The following is a 22,593-nucleotide window of genomic DNA, read 5'->3' on the forward strand; positions in this document are numbered from 1 at the left end:
AAATGGTTAAATATTGCACAAATAAAACAAGTAAATCCACCTATTGCTCCTTTGTTTTACTTATTGGTTTTATGCAAGAGAGCTTAAACAAAAATGCAAATCTAACGTAAACTGTTTTTTCTCTTATTATACATCGCACTTTACACATCACTTAAACCTTATATTGTGTATAAATCTGATTTTGCTAAAAACTTAGCTGAATTATTGCTAAATTGTCAATGGCAACTAAAATGACTCAAACAGGAAACAAAGCTCTTATTAACTAATGGGACCATGTCATTCTTGGGCCAGTCTTTACACAGACTGCTGACCTGGTAGAACTTGTTTGCACACACAACCCATAAAACTGAGTGAGAAACACAGAGAGGTTGAACCAAGAGAACTTGTGTTCCATTTTAATAAGAACACATGTTATTGCAAAATATTTCATAATGCAACGTCTGGTCTTAAAGCCAATATTCAAGTTGAGGTCAAAAGCCATGTCCACACCCAGATATGGCACAGATACCATATTATATGACTATTAATTTAAATTTTGTTACTATACATATGCAAAGGAAATAGAAAAAAAACATTAATGTCTGTGCAGCACCACAGCAACCTCATGGTCCTCCTCTGGTCAGTATGCCTAAGAGTCCAATTGATTCAAGTAAACATTACTTCTTTTCTTTCTAGTTTTGTGAGCACTTGCAAAAAATATGAAAATTTAACCCAGTAAATTAAGTAAAATATACACTTTGGGTTTTCTTATCAGAAATAGCAGAATGGGGAAAACATGTGATCTCAGTGACTTAGGCATGGTTGTTTGTGCTAGGTGGGATGGTTTGAGTATTTCAGAAACTGCTCGTCAACTAGGATTTTCACATACAACAGTCTACAGAGTTTACATAGAATGGTGGAAGTGCAAAAAACATCAAGTGGGCAGCAGTTCTACAGAAACACTTTGTTGATGAGGGAGATTGCAGGAGAACCACCAGACTGGTTTCTCACTGTCAGAAAATCTATGGTAACTCAATTAATCACGCTTTACAATCATGGTGAGCAGAAAAGCATCTCAGAACCCACAACATGCCAAACATTGAGGGGGGAATGGACAACAACAGACGAAGATCACATTAGATTCCATTCCTGAATGCCATGAACAGGAATCTGAGGCTACATTGGGCACAAGCTCACTGACACTGGACAAGATTAATCTTTTTCTAATGTTCCAGCCAATTTGGTCGCAGAACAAATACTAAGTTCATTAAAATTATACAAATGGGAGTTTTAACCTAACCAAAACTCTGCCTTAATGAGCTACAAAATAAACCTATAACCCAAAACCCAAAATTTTCTTGGAAAAAACACTGTATAATGTACCCCATTGTGACTTGCAGAAACACTGTGAATATATCCAAGCTTTACAGCTTGCTTTTGGCAGCATGTCCAGTGAACTTTACAGATCTTTCTGGGATGTAACCAAGCTAAACTGTAGTAAATATGACAAAATATTAGATATTTTTGTCAACTGTGGCCTAAATAACAGTTTCTCGATTTGGGAACAACATCACTGCTTTGAAACAGTTAACTTGTTTACTCAGTCACATTAGATAGAAGATAGAAAGCTTTCCAGAAATGTCCACATGGCATCTGGGTCAGGACCTGAATAAAGTAAATTGGAATTTATTCAAAAATGCCATTTGCTGTTATAATTTGTGAATGAAAATGTCGTCTTTGTCAAGCGGCCAGTGTTTTCCAGTGTGTCCAAGGCATAGTGTTAGGGTTACCATATTTTTTTAAAAAATCTTCCAAAATAGACCACATATCCGTGTGGTTAAATTCCTAATAATAGTAGGAAACCAATGCCTTCTTTGCCTAGTATAACATACTAGAGATCTATTACACCAGATTACTGTAGTACTGGTTTTATAGAATACTAGAAAAATTCAAAGTGTATTGGAGTAAATAGAAATTTTATATTTCTGTGTAGCCTGATTTTCAGAAGTAAGCCAGACGAAATAGAAGTCCAGGTTGTAGGTTATTTCCCCTCAAGTACAACAAAATGTGAATGAAAGAAATAAAGAGGAAATCTTCAAATGTGGAGCAGCAATTTATCAGAACTATCCGTTTTGACTATACCCTGTTTAAAGATGATTTCATATGCAGAAGGGTGACTAATGCAGATGAAAAAAAAGACAACTTCTTATTACTTCTTAACTACTGTGTCTGTCAAGTATGTAAAAATATAACACTGTATTTAAAAAAAAGAACAATTTTAAAACAAGAAAAGACAACTACCTCACTCATGAAAATCATGAGGACTAAAAAAGGTAAGGTTTGTTGTGTCAATTCAGCATGGGTGCAAGTGAATAAATAATGTAAAAAAGCCATAATAATATTATAGATGTGTCAGTTTAGGTGCCTCCTGAATTTTTCCCTGAGAGTAGTGCAGTCTAAAGTCTGAGTATGTGTATGGAGCTGGCTCCAGTGCTCCATCATGATGGCTGTTCCCCATGCTGATGGAACTGTTGTAGTCTATATTGCCATGAGCAGCTTGAGGAATTTGTGGCAGGTCATAAATTGAGCTCCCAGTGCTGCCAATGCTATCCACATAGGTTCCATTAGCACCTACATATACATTACTGCCCTGCGTTTGCTCGCTGAAGTGATTGTTACCTTGGAAATGGTGCATGTCGCACTCAGTCGTCGCTGAACTGGTCCCCATATATGCCTTTTGAGAAGATGGGCAGTTGTTAAACATATTGCTTAAGGCTTCTGGATATGATGTAGACAGGCGGTAGGTGTTCCTCTGAGCATTTCTATGTGTTTTTGGGGATAGTACGTACGGCACACTGTTTACTATGGAATGTATTGAGCTTATGTATCCCTGTCCCCCAGCCACAGAGCCTGAAGTCGGCAGAACTGGACTATTCGGAGACTGTCCCTTCTGATCCTTCTTGTGTTTCATTCTGCGATTCTGAAACCAGATCTTTATTTGCCTCTCAGACAGGTTGAGCAGATTTGCCATCTCCACCCGCCGTGGGCGGCATAGATAGCGATTGAAATGAAATTCTTTCTCAAGCTCAACGAGCTGTGTGCTGGTGTAGGCAGTGCGTGCACGCTTATAAGTGTGAGAGTTGGTTGGGCTGTTGTCTCCTGAACAGCTGTCTAAACACAGAGGAAAGACCAATCAGTACAGTCAACAATATAAGGTAATATTGTAATGAATTAAAATTAAATAAACTCTAAATATATAGACCTACACTGACTCATGGAGCCTTTCCACAATAGTAATGATGTGCCCCTAGTGGAATAAAGACATTAAGCGTGCACTTAGCTGAAAATCTCTTTAAGTATACAGTCCCCACCAAAGGAATTGGAAAAGCAAGGCCAAATCTTTTGTTTTTGCTATACACTGAAGACATTTGGGTTTGATGAAGATGATATATCATCAATATGAGATGATAGATCAGAATTTCATATTATATATTTTCATATGATATTTAAAGTGTTAAACAACTTAGAACATGGCATCTTTTGTTTGAACCCACCCATTTTTTCATGTGATCAAAAATATTGGTACATGTGACCGACAGGTGTTCCTTGTTGCCCAGGTATGCACTGTTAGATTGATTGTTTAAACAATTAATAGCTCTGAATGTTTCCTCTTGGTTTGGGCCCTGAGTTTCTCCTGTGAAGACTGCATTTGTTGTTAAAAAGGATAAACCAACATGAAGACCAGAGAACTGTCTATGGGAGAAAAGTAAACCATTCTGAAGATGAGAAAAGAAGGAAAATCAATCAGAGCCATTGCATAAACACTGTGCATATCTAAGACAACAATTTGGAATGTCTTGAAAAAGAAAGAAACCACTGGTGCACTAACAACCAGACATGGAACAGGTTGGCCAAGGAAAACAACAGCAGTTGATGACAGAACAGACGTTTTGAGAGCTAATGAAGAAAAACCCAAAAACAACAGTCAATGACATCACCAACAACCTCCATACGGGAGGGGTGAAGTGTCATTATCCACAGTTCAAAGAAGACTTCGAGAGCAGAAATATAGAGGCCATACCACAAGATGCAAACCACTCATCAGCAGTAAGAATCAGAAGGACAGACTGGAATTCGCAAAGAAATAAAGACATGAGTCACAAAAGCTCTGGAACCAAAGTGATGGAAAGGCCGAAGTGTGGAGAAAAAAAGGATCTGCTCATGATCCAAAATATACAAGCTCATGGATCAAGCACTGTGGAGGTAGTGTCATGGCTTGGGCTTGCATGGCTGCTTCCAGAACAGGCTCGCTAATCTTTATTGATGATGGAACTCATGATGGTAGCAGCAGAATGAATTCAGAAGTCTACAGAAACATTCTGTATGCCAATTAACAGAGAAATACATCCAATCTAATTGGGAGGAATTTCATCATTCAGCATGACAACGACCCAAAACACACTGCCAACACAACAAAAGACTTCATTAGGGGAGAAAAGTGGAAGGTTTTAGACTGGCCAAGTCCATCGGCAGACCTTAAACCAACTGAGCAGCATTTCACCTCCTGAAGCAGAGACTGAAGGGAGAACCCCCAAAACAAACAACAACTGAAAGAAGCTACACTACAAGCCTGGAAAAGCATCAAAAAAGAAGAATGCAGTTCTTGATGCAGTTATTGATGCAGTTATTGAAAGCAATGGATATGCACCCAGATAGTAAGTGTTATTTACTTTAATTTACTTTAAAAGTATCTGTTCCAATACTTTTGCTCACCTAAAAATTGGGTGGTTTGCCACCAAAGGTGCCATGTTCAAAGTTGTTTAACACATCTAGATGTCAATATCAGGAAATGAAAGCTGAAATTCTGATCTATTGTCTCATATTCATTTTTGATCTCAAACCCAAATGTCTTCAGTGTATACCAAAAACAAAGAATTGACCTTGCTGTTACGATGCTTTTGGAGGGAACTGTATTTCATTACCATGTACAAACCAACCCATTCTCACTCCCAACACATCAAATATTGTTACATATGTAATATTGTAAGCATATGGGCCTTTAGCGTCACTGCATACATGCCAATGGATGCCTTTGGTTTCACTATTCTGAGGTTCCTGGTAATCCTTTGCTATCAATGAAAGCCCACTGGCGCCATCTTTCCGATACAAAAGATAAACTCATTTGCTGGCTTTGCAGATCATCCTTGTGCGTCAAAGGTCCGATGCAAAAAAGTGAATGAACGATCAAAGCACAGTCAGTAATAATGAATAACACTTTTGTGATTTTCTATTCATATTGTTCTTTAGATCTATCTGGATCATAATATTTTACTCAGGATATTTATCAGTATTTATTATTTATTGATATTTATCAACAGATTATTATTTGCTTGTGGAAATCTTAATTTTATTTCTGGTGCACTATCATCTTGGCTGGTCAAATCACTTCTCTTAGTTTTAGAACATTTACCGTGTCTACAACTGCCTGCTATAGCTAAATTATATTCTATGACTTTCCATTATTTTCAAATTTGTATTAATTTTCATGTTTTATTGTTTCTTATAAGACATTGATTAAAATACTTTTGTTTCCACCAAATGAGTGATTGCACCAGAGTTCAATCACTTTTTTCAGTCAAAATTTCTGATGGTCTTGTAAGGTTAACTTCTACACAAACACAGTTAGGCTTTTAAGTCACATGGTATCACGGTTCCTTTTTCCAGATCCCCATCCCCTGCCCGATTTTCGCCACACGCGTACAGTGCAAATTGTGGAGGGGACAGTGATCAGGTAGCAATGATGCTGCCTGATCTGTACTACGCATGTGTTAATGGTTTAAAGTTCGATTCAAACTGCCGTAAAAATGTTACGTTATGAAACTGGCGTGCACAAAATGGGGGAAGTCTAGACCACTATGCTCGATACTATTCATAATGACAGACTTATTAACAGAGTTTTATGTTATGATTCATATTTCAGCATTGCATTTGTACAATATAACCGTGGGTTTCATAACATGTGACGTTTCTGTGCATGAGCATCAGTATGAATCAAACTGTAAACCATTAACACAGGCGTAGTTCAGATCAGGCAGCATCTTCCCCATATCCCCTTCTCGTTTGTACCGCGTTACCACGTGATCAAGTCAAACCATATTTGCATTGAAAAGGAGAAGTTGCAACTTGTAATTCCCTTTCTAAAACTGGTTGAAACCACCAAAAATGCCCACTTCTTCTCAACTACCAGTTCCTTCCCAGTTTACGGAGTGACGTCAAATTAACGTAGCCGCTTGAAGGTGTGAAGTACCCATTCTCTACTTTATAATGAGTTTACAGCAGTATTGTCTGTCGATCAGTTGATATACAGACACAGTGCTTTGTTAGATCTATAACACTGACTATACTATTCGCTGTTTTGAGATGGTAATAATCACCATTAGAGTTAATACTAACAGAACTAACCTTACTTGGCTAGCTTGTTGCTATGGCTACTGGCTTGTCCACTGTTGTTGCTGTGCTGCAATTTCAGTACAAAATATTTAAAGGTCACTACAGTAGAACAGTAGATTTTTATTAGCTTTACGTGCTCTACAGAGGAAAACAAACGATAAGTTTTCGTGGAGGCATCCATGGTTTTTTTTCGGTTAGTACGTCGAACGTCCCGAAGTGGGAAATGACGTCATTGCAACTTGCAAATTAACCCTTACAAGGTGCCAATGGAGCATTAGACCATCAGAAATTTTGATTGAAAAACTTTATTTGTGAATTCTGGTGCAATCGCTCCTTTAGTGAATTTTTATTAGTATCATATTAATTAGAAATAATAAATCAAGAAAATAAACACAGGTTTGACAATAAGGGAAGGCTATAGAATATACTTTAGCTGTAGGAGACTGTTGTAGACACAGGAAATTTCCCCAAAACTCAAGGAAGTGTTTTGTTCAGCCAACATGATAGCCAACAAAAATAGCTTTAAAGAGGAGGCTTCCACAAATATGTAATAAACAGTTTCCTACTGACAAATACGAGTAGAATATTATGACCCTGTGCAGAGAGGTCTATCACTAAGGAACAGTACGAATAGAAAATTACAAAAGTGTTATCGTTTATTGTTCACTGTGCTTTGATCATTTATTCACTATTTTGCAGTAACGGCGTTTGCTGTTTGCGTCGGAGAGATGAAACATATGGGCTGTTACTCATAACAGGATCAGTGAGCACATTAAAATAGAGAAGAGACAGGAGCCCTTCGGCGTGTATACAGTGATGTTAAAGGTCCATGCTTCAGTGTTTGAGACGTTGAAGGTGAGAACGAGTTAGTTTAAACAAAACCTTAATTCTGTAAAAGCAGTTCAAAAGCAGCACTACACACATAGGCCTACTGAAGGACGAGGATACGCCTGAGTTACTGCCCATTTTTTCCTGAAACACGACACAATCTCTCTTTATATCGTCTCTCTCTCTATTAAAATATTGATTAAGGCCGATTAAATGCAGTTGATTGTGTAATTTGTATTAATATACAATGTAAATAACGCGTGCTACTAAATAAACAAACTGATAGATAAATTGACAAACCAAATGAACCATTTGTGTGAATAAATCATGTTTCAGTTTTTTCCTCTTTATGTTTGCGGTTTGTACACACATTGAAAGAGAAATCGTGGAGGACAATGTTACATACAAAATGCATTTATATTAGCCTGGAGATGAAGACAGGAGAACGGAAAACGAATCTGTTAGGAGAAGTTACGAAGTTAGGAGAAAAGAAGTGTAAAGAACATATTTGGCATAAAAAATACCAGCGCCTGCCTTGTTGGATTCTACAGGAAACTGAAACTCACATTATTATTATTATTATTATTATTATTATTATTATTATTAATTAGGTTAGTATAGTGTTAAAAACAGTAGGCAGCTACACCACGCTTTGCTAAATTCATGCCAACGTTCTATCGACCAATACAACATTACGCTCTTTGCAGTTGCCATTTCTCCCTCTGCCACAGCACTTACATTCGCTTTTAGCTTATTTTGTTTTCTTCGCTGCTAAACACATTTGGGGCAATACATTATTTCTTTTTTTATTCGTATTTTGTTTGTTTGTTTGGGGTTTTGTTTGTTTGATTGTTTATTTATTTGTTTGTTTTTCATTTAGAAGACCTTATGTGCATGCAGACCTACAGACTTATTGGACTTATTGTTGTAATCACCTGAACTTGTGATAGGCCTACTTAATTTTTGCTTGGCGTTCTGACGCGATTCTTTCATCCAGGGGAAGATTTGCTTGCGGGTGGCTGATGTTAGAGAACCGTGTCCTGAGTTCTTTACATTTTGCCCATTGCTTGAGTTTTGGGCTAGGTTATTAGGGGACAGTCGATCATTGGCCCCTAGTGTATCTTGGTTTCCTTTGCTCTGCAAGCAGCCTTCAAATTGGTGAAGCGTGCCGGAGCCTGTGGAGGACAGCAGGGAACAGGCCGGTCGTTGGTCATCACTTTCCGCATGAATGGTCGAGAAATAGTTCTGCTGATCGTAACTCAATCCACTGGCACGTTGATTGGAGTAGCCACTGTAAATGGCCAAACCGTAGCAGTAGGTCGAGTTCTGCATTTTGCTGTTTCCAAATGCTTATTTTAATAGCTGACAGGGTCCTGACACCGTCGTAGAAGAACATTTGCACGATGTTATCACGTGACTCCTCTCCTCCAATAGTCTCCTGGGGTGCACCTAAAGTAGAAGGAGATAGGATAGGCAAGTGAAATCGGCCCTATCCATCTTACTTTTCAAAGCCTGGCTGACAGCGAAGAGAGCTTGCCACTTACCTTATGGCCAAGGGAAATAATACTGAATACTGACAATTGACTGAATACTTGACTTGACATAAACACATGGAACTGCTCTGTATACACCGAACTGGGTCTTTGGTGTAGAAATACACATAAACTGGTCAAAGTCATTTGTTGCATTACCTGTTTCCTACTATACTTTTCTTGATATTGTGCTTGATAATCTGTAATTTGCGAGGAATTTTCGGGTTTATATATGTGGATTTGGCTTTGATAGTCGGAAGAATTTTCTCCTTTCTCACTCTCAACCTGATTGGCCGATCGCCACAGCTGCCCATGAGACCATAACGACCCATTCCCTTCCATTCGCAAACGCCCAACAAAGACGGATAGAGGTCCTCTGGGAAACCTGAAAAACCGGGCGGCCGTGCGTCCCTATGACCACGCCGTGAACCTTTCCTCAGCAGCTCATAATAATGGCTGCTGTCGCCGCATACACCACCGGTTGATGTATGAGGGTTACCAGGTTAGAGAGAGAGAGAGAGAGAGAGAGAGAGATGAGGAGGCAGTGAGCTTCAGTAATCAGTAGGAGGCAGCTTTATGTATGTTAGCATCAAAGTCAAGCCAGTAACAGAAATTGCAAAAATAAAAATAAAATAAATAATCCAAACAACATAATACACTCTCTATATAAGACAAACTGTGATGTATATAGAACAGAAAAGTTAGAATGAATAGGCCTAATTAAAAATATTTAATGTAACATCGTTTGTTGGAAGAGTATAATATAAATATCTGGACAGAACATAATTTTTCGGTCAAATTCTCATGTAAGAATTTAAATAAATAATCAATACATACGATATTCGATTTTAGTTGCAAATTATTACATTTATATAATACAAGATTTAAATCAAGAATGTGATAAAATATATGTAGGCTTACCGTTCTAGTTCAATAAGTTCATACCTAAACATTAAAAACCCAAATTGTAGTCTACAGCAATGAGTAACAATAGGCCTGCAACATAACAACAACAAGAACAACGATAACAATAATAATAATAATAATAATAATAATAATAATAATAATAATAATATAAAGTGAATAAAAAGGCAATAAAAGCCGTCAATGGTTAACAAGTGAAATTAAAATCCCTCCTTAGTTTCTCTCACACGAAAAAGTATGAAGACCCCGCTGCCGCACTAGAGGAACCTGGCTTGTGTGTGTGTGTGTGTGTGCGTGTGAACTCTCCCTGAACCGAGATTTAAGTCGCGCGCTCATAAATCACAAAGTCCGCTATTAAACATCTACGAGATAGCCTCCACTTCTCGCTTTCTTACCTTCGCTTGTGACGATCAGCGCACAGCACGGCGCGAGCTGCTCTCATTCAGCGGCTCCGGAGAAAAGTTCAGTCGGAAAAACAGCAGCAAATCGCACTTTCTGGAGCCCTGGGAGCTCGAACTAAAACAAACCACCGAGTGACTCGAGCCGAAGGGTGCTCAAAAAACCCTGTCTTCTTGTTTTTATAGGATCACGTAGACCGGTACAAAATGGAGATTACAATCCCGTGCGCCCTGGCCCTGGCGCTTAAACATAAAATAAGCCAAAGACATGCCCTTGTTCTAATGCCCGACATTAAATCTGGCAATGGGCTGCGCTTAAGTGAGTCCTTCAACATACACGTATAGACACATCAACGCGCGTGCACATAGATACACAGACGCACTCACAAATCTCAGCAAACACCCTAGAGACGCATGTAGAAAAATTCTGCAACTAATGAAATGACGTTTAGACAGAAATACCACATGCCCTTTTAAATCCGTGGATAGCAGGTAACATTTACACAGGCATAAAAAATAAAATAGCCTACAGGATAATGAGTACATTTTCTAAATAACCGCAAACTGATGTCACAATAAACGGAAAATGTTGGCCTAGTAGGTTTAAATTTGCTTTGTTACCGTTGCTCTATAAAATAGACTGAAAAGCTGACAGCGTGTTACTATCGAAGTTAGGTATAATCTATACGAAGTATGAAAAAAAGTAGAAGAAATTAAAAAAACGACAAATGAAAAACATGTCTGGATTTTCGCAAAAAATAATAAAATAACACCACTCACACTCACGAATTGGTAACAGCATTTTTTAAACAACGCTGAATTCCTCACACGGACACATAAAGATGAACGGTAGCAGAGCAGGGCGTGGGTTGGTGAGTGGGATCTAAAAATCTACGAGTGTGCATTTTTGTCGTAGACTCAGCACTTTTTAACAAAAAAATGGTTAATTATTTACTCCATTGTTTTTATTATAGTAATTGTTCGGAATTTTTGACTAGCTAATTGTTAACACGATAGTCAAGAAGCCCAGGATTCTGCGTTACAAGTAAGCGAATACTTAACGGGTTATATTTCACTGATGTGGCCTATCAATCTAAAAAAAGAACACATGAAAACCTATTCATTTGGAATTGTTCTAATATCATTTTTAAATGACAAATTGCACCTCTAAACCGTAGTTTTACTGCGTGTGTTAGCTTTTTAAAAGATAGGCCTATATAAGTATTTAATGAAAAACCAGCTCACAACGACATGAGTAGTTGCACATATTTTCATTTCCACTTACCGTACAATGGACACAGTCTCCAGTAGGTTAGTTTCATTTAAGTCTGTAGAAAGAAAATGGAAATGAAAAGTTCTTTACTTTTTCATTATAGACGCTACCACAGCGCGGCATAATAACATAACAGCCTTAAGGATGATCTCATATTTAAAATGTCATGTGGCGACTGTATACACTTACCATATTATATACAGTCTAACAATAATAATAATAATAATAATAATAATAATAATAATAATAATAATGTACACGATTGCGGTTTAAAGGAAGACGTGGATTAACAGTTAGCCGGTGTTCATTTGGGTCCTGTAGCGCCTGAAATCATTCAGCACTGGAAATCATTCAAGACTATCTATCTTTCTTTCTTACTTTCTTCCTTCCTTCTTTTCTTTCCTCGTTTCTTTCTGAATCTGGATCGAATACTCATTAGCTCGTGACCAGCAGCTGCCCGGGGTCCCCCGGCCCATAAATCAAGGCTCGGGTGCCTTGACCTCGGCGCAGTTGCGCGCTCCTGGATGCTACTCCGTCTCGCTTTATATCCTCGTTTCCCTTGCGGACTTTCACATGAAACGACTAGCCAATGCTCCTTTGATTTTTATTCTTCTTTTGATTTGTTCTTCTGGGACGAACCCTATTTACACACTCTACAACCTGGAATATTATATAAACCATAACCACGCCGTCGTCTGCTCTAAAAAGAATTAATAATTATTACAACTTTAAAGACAGCACTTCTCAATTCATGCAACATTATATTATATATATATATATATATATATGTGTGTGTGTGTGTATATATGTATGTATGTATATACACAGACACATATATTGACAATTAACCAAAAGGTTACATTTAAAATAAGTGATGGAAAATGCTGTTAAAGGATTAAAGTACTGAAATATTCTATATAACTAAGGAATGATTCATTAGAATGTAAATGTATTGTGAGCAATTAAGGCCAGATAATCTAAATATAATAAAGAAATACAAGTAGCATTTTCTTACAGACGGAATATAGGCCACAATATTTCCTAACAATCAATTCTTTGTCATTGATGGGTTGCTATTTAAGACAAAATATTCTTAATGCTAAGAAATTTTAAATAGTCCAGTCAGTACTTTAGTGGCAATACCGCCGGAAACAATTTTGATTTCTAGTTTGAGGTTTTTTTGGGTTAGAAATCTGATCAGTAGTTGTTTTGAAGAGGACTTGATGCCTGACTATATATTGATAGACATGATTTTTAGTTATGTCTATGTGTGTTGTTACTATATCATTTTTTTGTAATTAAAAAAAAAAAACAATAATTACACTGTAATGTAATCATAACTATTTAAATATTCTTAAGTGTGATGTTTATTCAACGCGAGCTTACTGCCACTCACCTTTTCCCAGGCTGCAATAACTCATTAGAGTAATGAACAATTAAGGGAAATATCTCAAAATAAAATCCATCCTCCTTGCGCACGGATCCTCTTTTTATGACAGAAAACACTCGTCCAGCAATGTAATACTATCTATCTATCTATCTATCTATCTATCTTCAGTATAGTCACAATGGCCCGACTCAGCTCTTTTGAATGGAGTGGGATCACACCATACCAGACCAAAGCTTGATCGCACACCACCTCCTCCACCTCCCAGGCATTATTTCACGTCCATATTTTGCGCCCTGATCACGTGATTCACGACCCAGCTTTAAAACATTTATTTCAATACGTGAAGCACTAAGAGGACAGTCTGTCACGCAGTCGGATCACTGAGGAGATAAAATACAGAGTAGCACTGAATGCCCGAGGACCCGTTACCTTTCGAAACTTCCATATTTTTACACCTTTTTTATGTCCTCGTCGAAGTCTTTTTACCACACTACATCGGATGAACTTTGACTTTATAATCAGGTTGTGGCGGTGGCGGTGCGTGGGATTGCGCGAGGTGAGGATAGGCTTATTTAAAGTTTCGAGTGTCTGTTGATTGTAGATGAATGGGTGTGAAGCCCAGGGGAGGGGCTGGAGCTTTTCTGAACGAGGAAATCCCTGGCTTTGTTTGACATGCTGATCACTCAACACTGGACTTTCTTTCCATTATCGGGAGCTAAGTGCTTCAACCTGTTTTTTTTTTTTTTTTTTTTTTTTTTGCATTGCTCCTCTCCCATTCTCTTGCTAAAGAACAAAAATCATATGCTCGCTGTGGACAGGACATAAGTAGCTATCAATTGAATTTGCGCATCAAAACGCTATAGCAGTCATCCGGGAAATGTGGCGATTACGGGGCTTTTTATTTTACCTTAAAAAACACGTGGAGAGTGGCTCAACCTTACACCGCAGAGTACCAGTAACTCCGCGGTTAATCACTACCGACAGTATCTTAACATATAATATTCAGTCACTTATATGTGAAGATAAAATTCATACCACGATGCACAATATAACCATAAATTTAATAAGCATTGTTCGATCATAGTAATGCTTGGGAAATACTGGGCTCCTGGGAGGTCATCTGTCTCTCGAGATATCTGTGATGTGGCACTTTGGGTGCTCATTGTCGATAACACATTGTTTAACCCGCATGGCTAGTCTAGTGGATATGTGGTAGACTTGAAGACCATTAATCAGCTCAATCGGACATAAAGCCTCCCCCATTCTCTGCCTTCATGTTGCCCTAGGACATTTTCTTCTATTTACAGATTAATGCAATGTATTTATATGTAACTTTTACAGAAGTAAAAGTTTCTTGAACTTAGTCGAATTTACCTTTCTGGGAGTTATGAGTTTTAAAAAATCTTCTTTAATTAGGAATTGTTGAAAACCCGGCAGTGCTTAAGATTTTTGATTTAAACAACGATTTTTCCCCTAATGACCTTAATTTAACAATTTCTTAAAACATGGGATTGTATTTAGCTTGTTCATCTCTTTCAAATGCAGCTGTGTCCTTTTTCGCCTTCTCACCTGAACTTTTCTGACAACATTAACTCCCACGTGTATGTTACATATAAATACAGTGACATGCATTTTCTCGACAAATATCATTAGGGATTTTGGATATAGACCATTAACCTCTGCTATTTAAACAATAAGAAATTTCGCCAGAGTGGATTTCTACTCTTGTATGTTTATGGAGCTTTGCCATAGAAAGAAAAATGTCTTTTTTCAGTCCTGGCGTTTGGAACTGGCACAAAAGATACAGTTACCCGCCAAATCCATCCATTTTATATGCGCCAATATCAAGGGTAATATAATAAGACGGTCAGCACCCTGGAAAAGCATTAAGATGTCCCCTATTAAAAATATTTGGAATTGCAATGCGAAATGTTACAGAAATTTTACTAAAAGTTTTGCTAATTTTGTAACAAAGAACTAATATTGTTTCAACAGTGATTACTATGGAGCCACTATGTTTTTTATGTTATTTTATTTTTATTTATTTATTTGTAATTGTTATGTACTTTTATTTTTAAGAGTTTTCTTTCTATGACCTGAGGCACGCTAATAGATAGTGTGCTGAAAATAAACACAAATTGTTCCGGCAATGTATCATGTAATCACAGTTGTATAAATTTCTTAATGCTTAGCTTTTGTCATCTGCCGTGCTATAAAATTCGTGCAAGAAATAGACGTCATCTTTACTGTGACAGTAAGGCTGCAGACCTGCTTTTGCACGTCACCCTATTAATGAACATCGCAAAACTGTTCTTTGATTTCGGAGTTATTAAAAAACAGTTAAATATAACTGTTTATGATTTTGTTATAAATTACTTTCACGAAAGCTCATTACAAAATTTCAGTACTAGCGGTATATACAGAATAACATTACCGTTGTGATGTTGTGGTTTTATTATGATTAGTATGTGATTACATGCAACGCGCATTGTGAACTAATCATTTCTCCACCCACTTGAACCTTTTGGGAACATTTTTAAGGCAAGCAGAATTTAAAAAATTCAGTTTTCATAAGGTTAATATTAAGTAGGCCTACTTGTTCTCAAACATTAGATTCGACTAAGAGTGATATGAACATAGCTGTGGCTGTGTGAAAGAAAAGAGTGATTACTTATAATGAGATAGTCTATGCCGATAAAGTAAAAATCACTATCGAACTAAAGGGCAAATCAGAAATTATACTTTTGTAGAGTGTATTGACTTGCAGACCTGTACACTTGTAGATTGTAGACTTCTGACTTCCACACTTCCACATGGTATGTAGTTATAAACTAATACAACAAATGAGAATTAAAAAAAACTATTAGTACTAAATATTTAATGCTTAATATAATACTGACATACTGATAGCCATTGTTTTAACAAGTGCTGAAATGCTATGATTATGGATTAAGTTAGGAGGCGAACTCTTCATGGACCAGCATGGTGGAGAAGAGCATGTAGTTGTATATACACAGATCAGCCATAGCATTAAAACCACTGACAGGTGAAGTAAATAACACTGATTATCTCATTACAGTGGTACCTGTCAAGGGGTGATACATATTAGGCAGCAAGTGCATAGTCAAAGTTGATGTGTTGGAAGCAGGAAAAATGGGCAAGCATAAGGATCTGAGTGACTTTGACAAGGGCCAAATTGTGATGGCTAGACGACTTGGTGGGAGCATTTCCAAAATGTCAGGTCTTGTAGGGTGTTCCAGGTATGCAGTGGTTAGTACCTACCAAAAGTGGCCCAAGAAAGGACAACCGGTGAACCAGTAGCAGGACCATGGGCACCCAAGGTTCACTGATGCACATGGGGAGCAAAGGCTGGCTATGCTGACCATGGTAGAAAGGTGTCAGAACACACAGTGCATCACAGCATGCTGCTTATGGACCTGCATAGATGCAGGGCAGTCAGAGTGCCCATGCTGACCCCTGTCTGCTGCCGAAAACAACTACATTGGGCATAGCATCAGAACTGGACCAAGGATCAATGTAAGAAGGTGGCCTGGTCTGATGAATCACATTTTCTTTTAAATCATGTGGACAGCCGGGTGCATTTGCACCACTTACCTGGGGAAGAGATGGCAGCAGGATGCACTATGGGAAGAAGTCAAGCCGGCAGAGGCAGTGTGATGATCTGGGCAGTGTTTTGCTGGGAAACCTTGGGTCCTGGCATTCCTGTGGATGTTACTTTGACACCATCTACCTAAACATTGTTACAGACCAAGTTCATGGCAATGGTATTCAGTAATGGCAGTGGCCTCTTTCAGCAGGATACTGACATGTCAAAGAGTTCAAGGTGTTGACTTGGCCTCCATTTATCCCAGATCTCAATCCAATCGAGCATCTGTGGGATGTGTTGATCAAACATGTCCGATCCATGAAGGCCGCACCTCACAACTTACAGAACTTAAAAGATCTGCTGTTAATATTTTGGTGCCACATCCATGGGTCAGAGCTGTTTTGGCAACACAAGGGGCACCTACACAATATTAGGCAGGTGGTTTTAAAAGAGTGATTTGTAAAGGGTGATTATATGAGTTTCTATGTCCTTCCTGGCAGCTCAAAACCAATCTGGCCATTTTTCTCTGACCATTCTTATCAACAAGGCGTTTCCACCCACAGAACTGTCACTCACAGGATGTTTTTTTTTTTGCACCATTCTGTGTCAACTATATCGACTGCTTTGTGTGAAAACCCCAGGAGATCAGCAGTTTCTGAAATACTCAAACCACCCCATCTGGCACATTAACTGAACATGAATTTATTAATGAACGACACATCGCGCTTTTAACAGTTTATAGTTACATTTAATGTCGCAGAACGTCCACGAGACAAGTTATTGCCTGTTATCACGTTATAGCAGCTCCAATCAGTTGTTTGCCTTTCCTGTATTCTCCCCTCAAATTAATGAGATGGGGGAAACGCAGCCTGTTATTTTACCTTAAACCTGGACAGCTTAAACTCATTTTGTCCTCTCCAGTGTCAGGAAACTTACTGACTGCTACAAAGTATAGACACCTGTAGACACTCAGTCCATAAATGTTAAATAAACGTCTCCTAACAATAAATGTCACCAGTTGTGTGTAATTCCTTGCATGTTACGTGGGTAAATCTAAACAGCTCGATGGATCGAGATGTGAAGCGACTGCACAACTGAAGTTTAAATTTACTATCTGATTATGTCAACAATAAAGTCTTGAGACAGTCTTTTAGTTTCAGTATTTAGTTCGCTAAATATTCCTGTTTCCAGTATGTTCATATGCTGAAAACACAGATACAGCACACACCGTATCTTTTTGGCCTTCAATGGAACGGCCTACAAACTATTTTCACTGAACAGGTTACTAACTTATAATACTTTCCACTTTCAGTAATCCGCAAGACTTTGCTGAATTGCTGTATAATTTTCTTACGGAAAACGTATATATATTGGTTAGTGGGCTAATTTACGGCCTTTTTTAATGTTTGAGTTTCACTACTGCCCCACGCGTCCAAAAAAAAAAAAAGCCTGCATGGAAGGGCACTTGAGATAGTAAGGTCAGAGGTCAGGGGTCGTGCACAGTGCTGCACTGATGATTGGACAGCTACTCTGTGTCCTTTGCATGAACTCAGAAGTGTTTGGCAGGTACCGCCTTACACTGGGTCATTTTTTAGCTGCGATGAAAAGGTGCTTTGGATGTCTGTTGCTACAAAAAACATTCTCATAAGAGCGATTTTCAAAGTCAGAACAATTAATTATAATAGTGGAGGGATGGTTTGTCTGGCATCGCATAAGCGACAAAAATAAATTCCTTATAAAACAACAGCGTGGAATAATACTAAAAATATAGTATTATAGTAGTAGTAAAATATATAGCCTGAAATCCTTAATTCTGTACATGCCTATGGACGATGTACGCCATTTAATTTAAAATACTACAGGAGATATCATTAAGTGTATTTGTGTATTCGTTAAAGCTAAATATTACGTTCAATATTAAAAAACTCTATAGGAAAAAATAGGACCATATTTTTCATACAAAGAACACATCGATTCATTTTAGGAATCTACTACAGATGTCAGAAAAATAGGCGATTCATTTGAGAGGTGTTTCCTGGTAGTTTTTGCAATTACTCAACGTTTTTTTTACCTAAAGTTTTTAGCCAATATCTACACTAAAAAAAAAATAAATAAATAAAAAAAACCCGCTGAATTTACTTAATTCAAACAAGTACATCGGTTACACGTGACTGAATTGAGTTAACCTAACACAATTCGTTTTTGTACATCCAAGATGATTTGATCATGTATATTTCAAAGCCCTGTATAAAATCGCACTCTTTCTTGTGCTGTTCTACCACAAGCGTTTTAGTTGCGCCAATTTAATACAGTTCCTGTCAGTGTCAACATCCTCGCGAGGTTTCATTATGTAATTGGTTGCGTACATACTCCTAGAATTGATCACACTCACTCTACACAATTCAATCTAGTAATTAGAAACTCGTACATTTACGCATAGTGTGATACGGTGAAATTACGTAATATGTTCTCTTAAATCTGACCGACCACATATTCCAGTTTTTTCAGTGTACGAGAACCACGACAGCTTCTGTACGTTTAAATGGTGCAACAAAAAAGCAGTTACTGAAGACAAATGAATTGAATTAATTGATTCCATAACGCTTTCTAGAATCGCACCCAAGCACAGCTATTTAAATGTTGCCTAGTAATGGTAGGATAACTATTACGTAAAAAGTATGTAAAGGTTAAGTGTATACATAGACTTCTTTTTTTTCAGTTTTGGAGAATTTGGAGCCTATATAATACACATTAACATAATTGCTTTATATTGGCGCATTATTTTTCATTATAATTTTATTTGTAAATTGCCAGCATTGAATAAATGAACCTCCGACAGAGTACGTTACACTGATAAAACACACACACACACACACACACACACACATATATATATATATATATATATATATATATATATATATATATATATATATATGTATATATATATATATATATATATATATATATATATACGTACACACACACACACATATGTATATATATATATATATATATACATATGTGTGTGTGTGTGTGTGTGTGATAACATATATATATATATATATATATATATATATATATATATATATCACATTACATTGATAACACACACACACACACACACACACACACACATATATATATATATATATATATATATATGTGTGTGTGTGTGTGTGTGTGTGTGTTATCAGTGTAATGTACTCTGTCGGAGGTAAATCAGTACAGGGACTAAATTTCAGATCGACTTCATTAAAGGCTTAATTATGTTGGAATTTAATTGAGCATAAAACTCAGTATAGCTCAGTTTAAGCCTGCGGAGAAATGGCAAGTGAATAAAGTGTTATTGTTAGTTTTATCAACAGTATTAACAGTTAGTACATGATTGCTCAGAGTTTTATCCTACATCATGGTAGAGATTACTCAAAATAATATATTAAAAGTATATACGTTGCCTGCGATGTATGGTTATAGTTCAACCAGTATTGCCCTATATGGGTGGAATACATGTTAATAAGAGATCAACTCTTGAATGTGACATTCTCATCAACTGTATTTTTAAAGCATTCTGGAGTAACGATTACGAGTAATGGTAAAACGCTTTCATAGTAGTCTTGGATTATTGAGTCTGCCTAATCTAAATGTACGAATTACTGACAATAAACGCATTTATTGTTTCCTCTGATACAGTTACTTCAAATGCTACAGCATTGCACTGGTGTACAAATAACCAAGTACACGATTATTCACAGCTTGAATGACATTAAACACACCACACACAAAGACTTGGAACTAACAAAGACTAAGTTTACGGATTGTTTTTTTTAGAATGAGATTATTCCTACATTTGTGCTTTAATCTAATTTGTACACGCATCACAGCCCATCTCCATGAAGAGAACTCCGGTCCAAATGTAAGATTCACGCTTCCTATTCATAAATGGCGGACATTGTCTAATACTGACAGCAAGAATGTCGTGTTAAACTCTTTCATTTTTCCAGAAAAGAAAAAAGAAGCAAAGTGAGCTACCCGTTAGATGGGTGGATTCCCCAGTTCAAAACGTCCGAGTAAAGAGAGGTGAGAAATGGATCAATCTGAATGGGACCCCTTTCTTCAGTATTAAATAGAAAATAACACTGTGAAGTTAGTCCGAATACTGCTCTGTATTCTTTCGCCTTGCTCAGTTCTAATGTTCTTCCACCACTATAGACTTAACGAACATGGCGTGGGAAGTAATGTCTGCTGCTGCTGGCCCGCGTCCGTTTTCACCTGGTGGCTGGAGGAAGAAGAGCTGCTAGATCGGATCTTCGTATTGGGCAGTTTGTGGTCTTTCTTCCACTTCATGCGGCGGTTCTGAAACCAGATTTTTACCTGTCGCTCTGACAGACACATGGTATGCGCTATCTCCACGCGCCGACGGCGGGTCAGGTACCGGTTAAAGTGAAACTCTTTCTCAAGCTCAAGAGCTTGCTGGCGAGTGTAGGCGGTGCGAGACCTCTTAGGCACTCCTCCAGCGTAGTTCGCGGTCACTAAACAAACAAATAAACAAAAAGGTATCATGGATACACATGGCATTCATATATTACCATGAACACCAAGCAGCCAAAAAAATCTTGAAGAACAGTACAGATGTGTCTTATATCGTTAGATTCGATTAGGTGTTACTAATGTGTTTCATTTTCAACCAACCCTATTGTGTCTAGCTGAGGCTGTTGTACGGGAGCCAACATGCTCAAAGGTATGATAAGTATTATCGAAAACCACCTATAAACAACGGGGCGTCTTTGAGACAGCATGAAACAGAAGCAGATAATAAAATTTACGTGGGCTCCTAATTACCGAGACAACGCGTCCGGGGTAATAAATCGCACAGATAAGGGTTAAACATGCTACTTAGCAGGTTCATTTCATGTGTTCCGACGAACGCCGTATTGATTACCGGTGATTTATTGACCGTGACTTATACTTACTCGTATTAACGTGGACTTTTTTCATCCAAGGATACACTACCGGCTCTTTTCCCTTCTGCGGGTCAGAGTGAGCTTCAGTGGCGAGGCTGCAATCCTTGTTTGCCGTCGTTGTGCAGCCCTCGGTATCGAGGTGGGGCCCATGATTTTGTGGAACAGACCGAGGCTGTACGTGAAGCCGATCGTTTAAGTCGACGAGGCCGTTGGTTGAGATGTTACCGTAATCATAGCTCGAGTCTTGGTAGTTTGACCGCTGGTATGTTGCCCCTTCGTGATGGGAGAAGCTTGATTCTTTCGGTCGCTCGTAGTAGTCGGAAGAGACTGAGATGTATCCGTTGTCTTCGTATTCTTCGCAGAGCGGGAAAGTTGGCTCGATGTAATTCGAGTTGATCAAGTATGAACTCATGGTTATTAATTTGTGAAGTGCAACTATTCTATTTTTGTAGCACTGTCTTTTTCCTGATGTCTTCAAAAACCCACCTACTCCCTCTGTCAAATGTACGAAGTTGTCTAGTCACGTGAAAAAAAAAGACCAATCAAAATCTTCCGTGGGTACCGGCTAAACAAGCACCAATCGCAAGCTAACAATGAGCACAAGGATAATTTGACGGAATGACCACGCGTCTCTATTTCTTAGTAAAATTTAAAATATGAAAACTAAAAAAAGTTACCAACAAATAGATGATTAAGAGATCACTGAAATAAATATGCACACTAATACGGAGAAGACCAACCTACTGTTTGAAATAGCTTGTACAAGAAGATCTATAAGAATAAGTATACAGCCTTTAGTTTCTCCTTAGAAATTATAGGTCTATCAGATTCCTGTTCACGCGTTCATTCAGTTAATAATAGGAACAAAAATTCTGTTACAGTATCGTGCAGACTGTAATATCTCATAGACTGTAATATCTGAAGAAAATGTATTTATCAGAATTTAGCATACACCTGCAGTTTAGGGTGCTTCACGGTTTCTTCAACGGTGCATTGAACGGTGCAGAGCTCTTAGGGTTGTACTTGGAATCCCTTCTGATAGGGAAACACGTGTTCTTCATAGACCATTTAACCGTTCTTCGTTTCCCCATATGGACAAACGAAGTACCTTTAAGGTTCTAATTTCTTAGTGCACCTTGAGTGAAAATAAAAAGCTTATGATGACAAACACTTGTTTACAGCAGAGGTTCTCAAACCTACTTTAACTAGCAAAAAAGGAAGAATAAATTCCGGACTGCTCAGTAAAGC

At 37.8% G+C, this 22,593-nt stretch overlaps 2 protein-coding genes across 7 annotated transcripts; both read right to left on the reverse strand.

Moving 5' to 3' along the window:
• hoxa3a (homeobox A3a) lies at positions 1–12,774 on the reverse strand. Of its 6 annotated transcripts, none has more exons than XM_053228321.1 (4): positions 11,397–12,774; positions 9,711–9,785; positions 8,193–8,706; positions 1–3,150 (listed from the first exon to the last, which is right to left on the reverse strand). In XM_053228321.1, exons 3-4 carry the CDS (start codon positions 8,587–8,589, stop codon positions 2,381–2,383), a joined length of 1,167 nt encoding a protein of 388 aa, XP_053084296.1. In that variant the 5' UTR covers positions 8,590–8,706; positions 9,711–9,785; positions 11,397–12,774; the 3' UTR covers positions 1–2,380. The 6 variants fall into 6 exon arrangements, with proteins under 6 accessions (XP_053084296.1, XP_053084293.1, XP_053084294.1 ...); XM_053228318.1 differs by having other exon boundaries at positions 8,193–9,248; XM_053228319.1 differs by lacking the exon at positions 9,711–9,785.
• Positions 11,303–22,593, reverse strand: hoxa4a (homeobox A4a). The gene is made up of 3 exons (XM_026929368.3): positions 21,355–22,593; positions 20,414–20,913; positions 11,303–11,439 (listed from the first exon to the last, which is right to left on the reverse strand). Exons 1-2 carry the CDS (start codon positions 21,755–21,757, stop codon positions 20,588–20,590), a joined length of 729 nt encoding a protein of 242 aa, XP_026785169.1. The 5' UTR covers positions 21,758–22,593; the 3' UTR covers positions 11,303–11,439; positions 20,414–20,587.

Source organism: Pangasianodon hypophthalmus, chromosome 23 (assembly GCF_027358585.1).
Source record: "Pangasianodon hypophthalmus isolate fPanHyp1 chromosome 23, fPanHyp1.pri, whole genome shotgun sequence".
NCBI classification, from domain to species: Eukaryota; Metazoa; Chordata; class Actinopteri; order Siluriformes; family Pangasiidae; genus Pangasianodon; species Pangasianodon hypophthalmus.

Excerpts from the sequence above, each read along its gene's own strand:
- hoxa4a (XM_026929368.3), bottom strand. The coding sequence starts at position 21,757 with ATGAGTTCATACTTGATCAACTCGAATTACATCGAGCCAACTTTCCCG. Across the intron at positions 20,914-21,354 it reads AAAAGTCCACGTTAATACGA|TGACCGCGAACTACGCTGGA; the intron begins GTAAGTATAAGT and ends TTGTTTGTTTAG.
- hoxa3a (XM_053228319.1), bottom strand. The coding sequence starts at position 8,589 with ATGCAGAACTCGACCTACTGCTACGGTTTGGCCATTTACAGTGGCTAC. Across the intron at positions 3,151-8,192 it reads TAGGCCTATCACAAGTTCAG|ACAGCTGTTCAGGAGACAAC; the intron begins GTGATTACAACA and ends CTCTGTGTTTAG.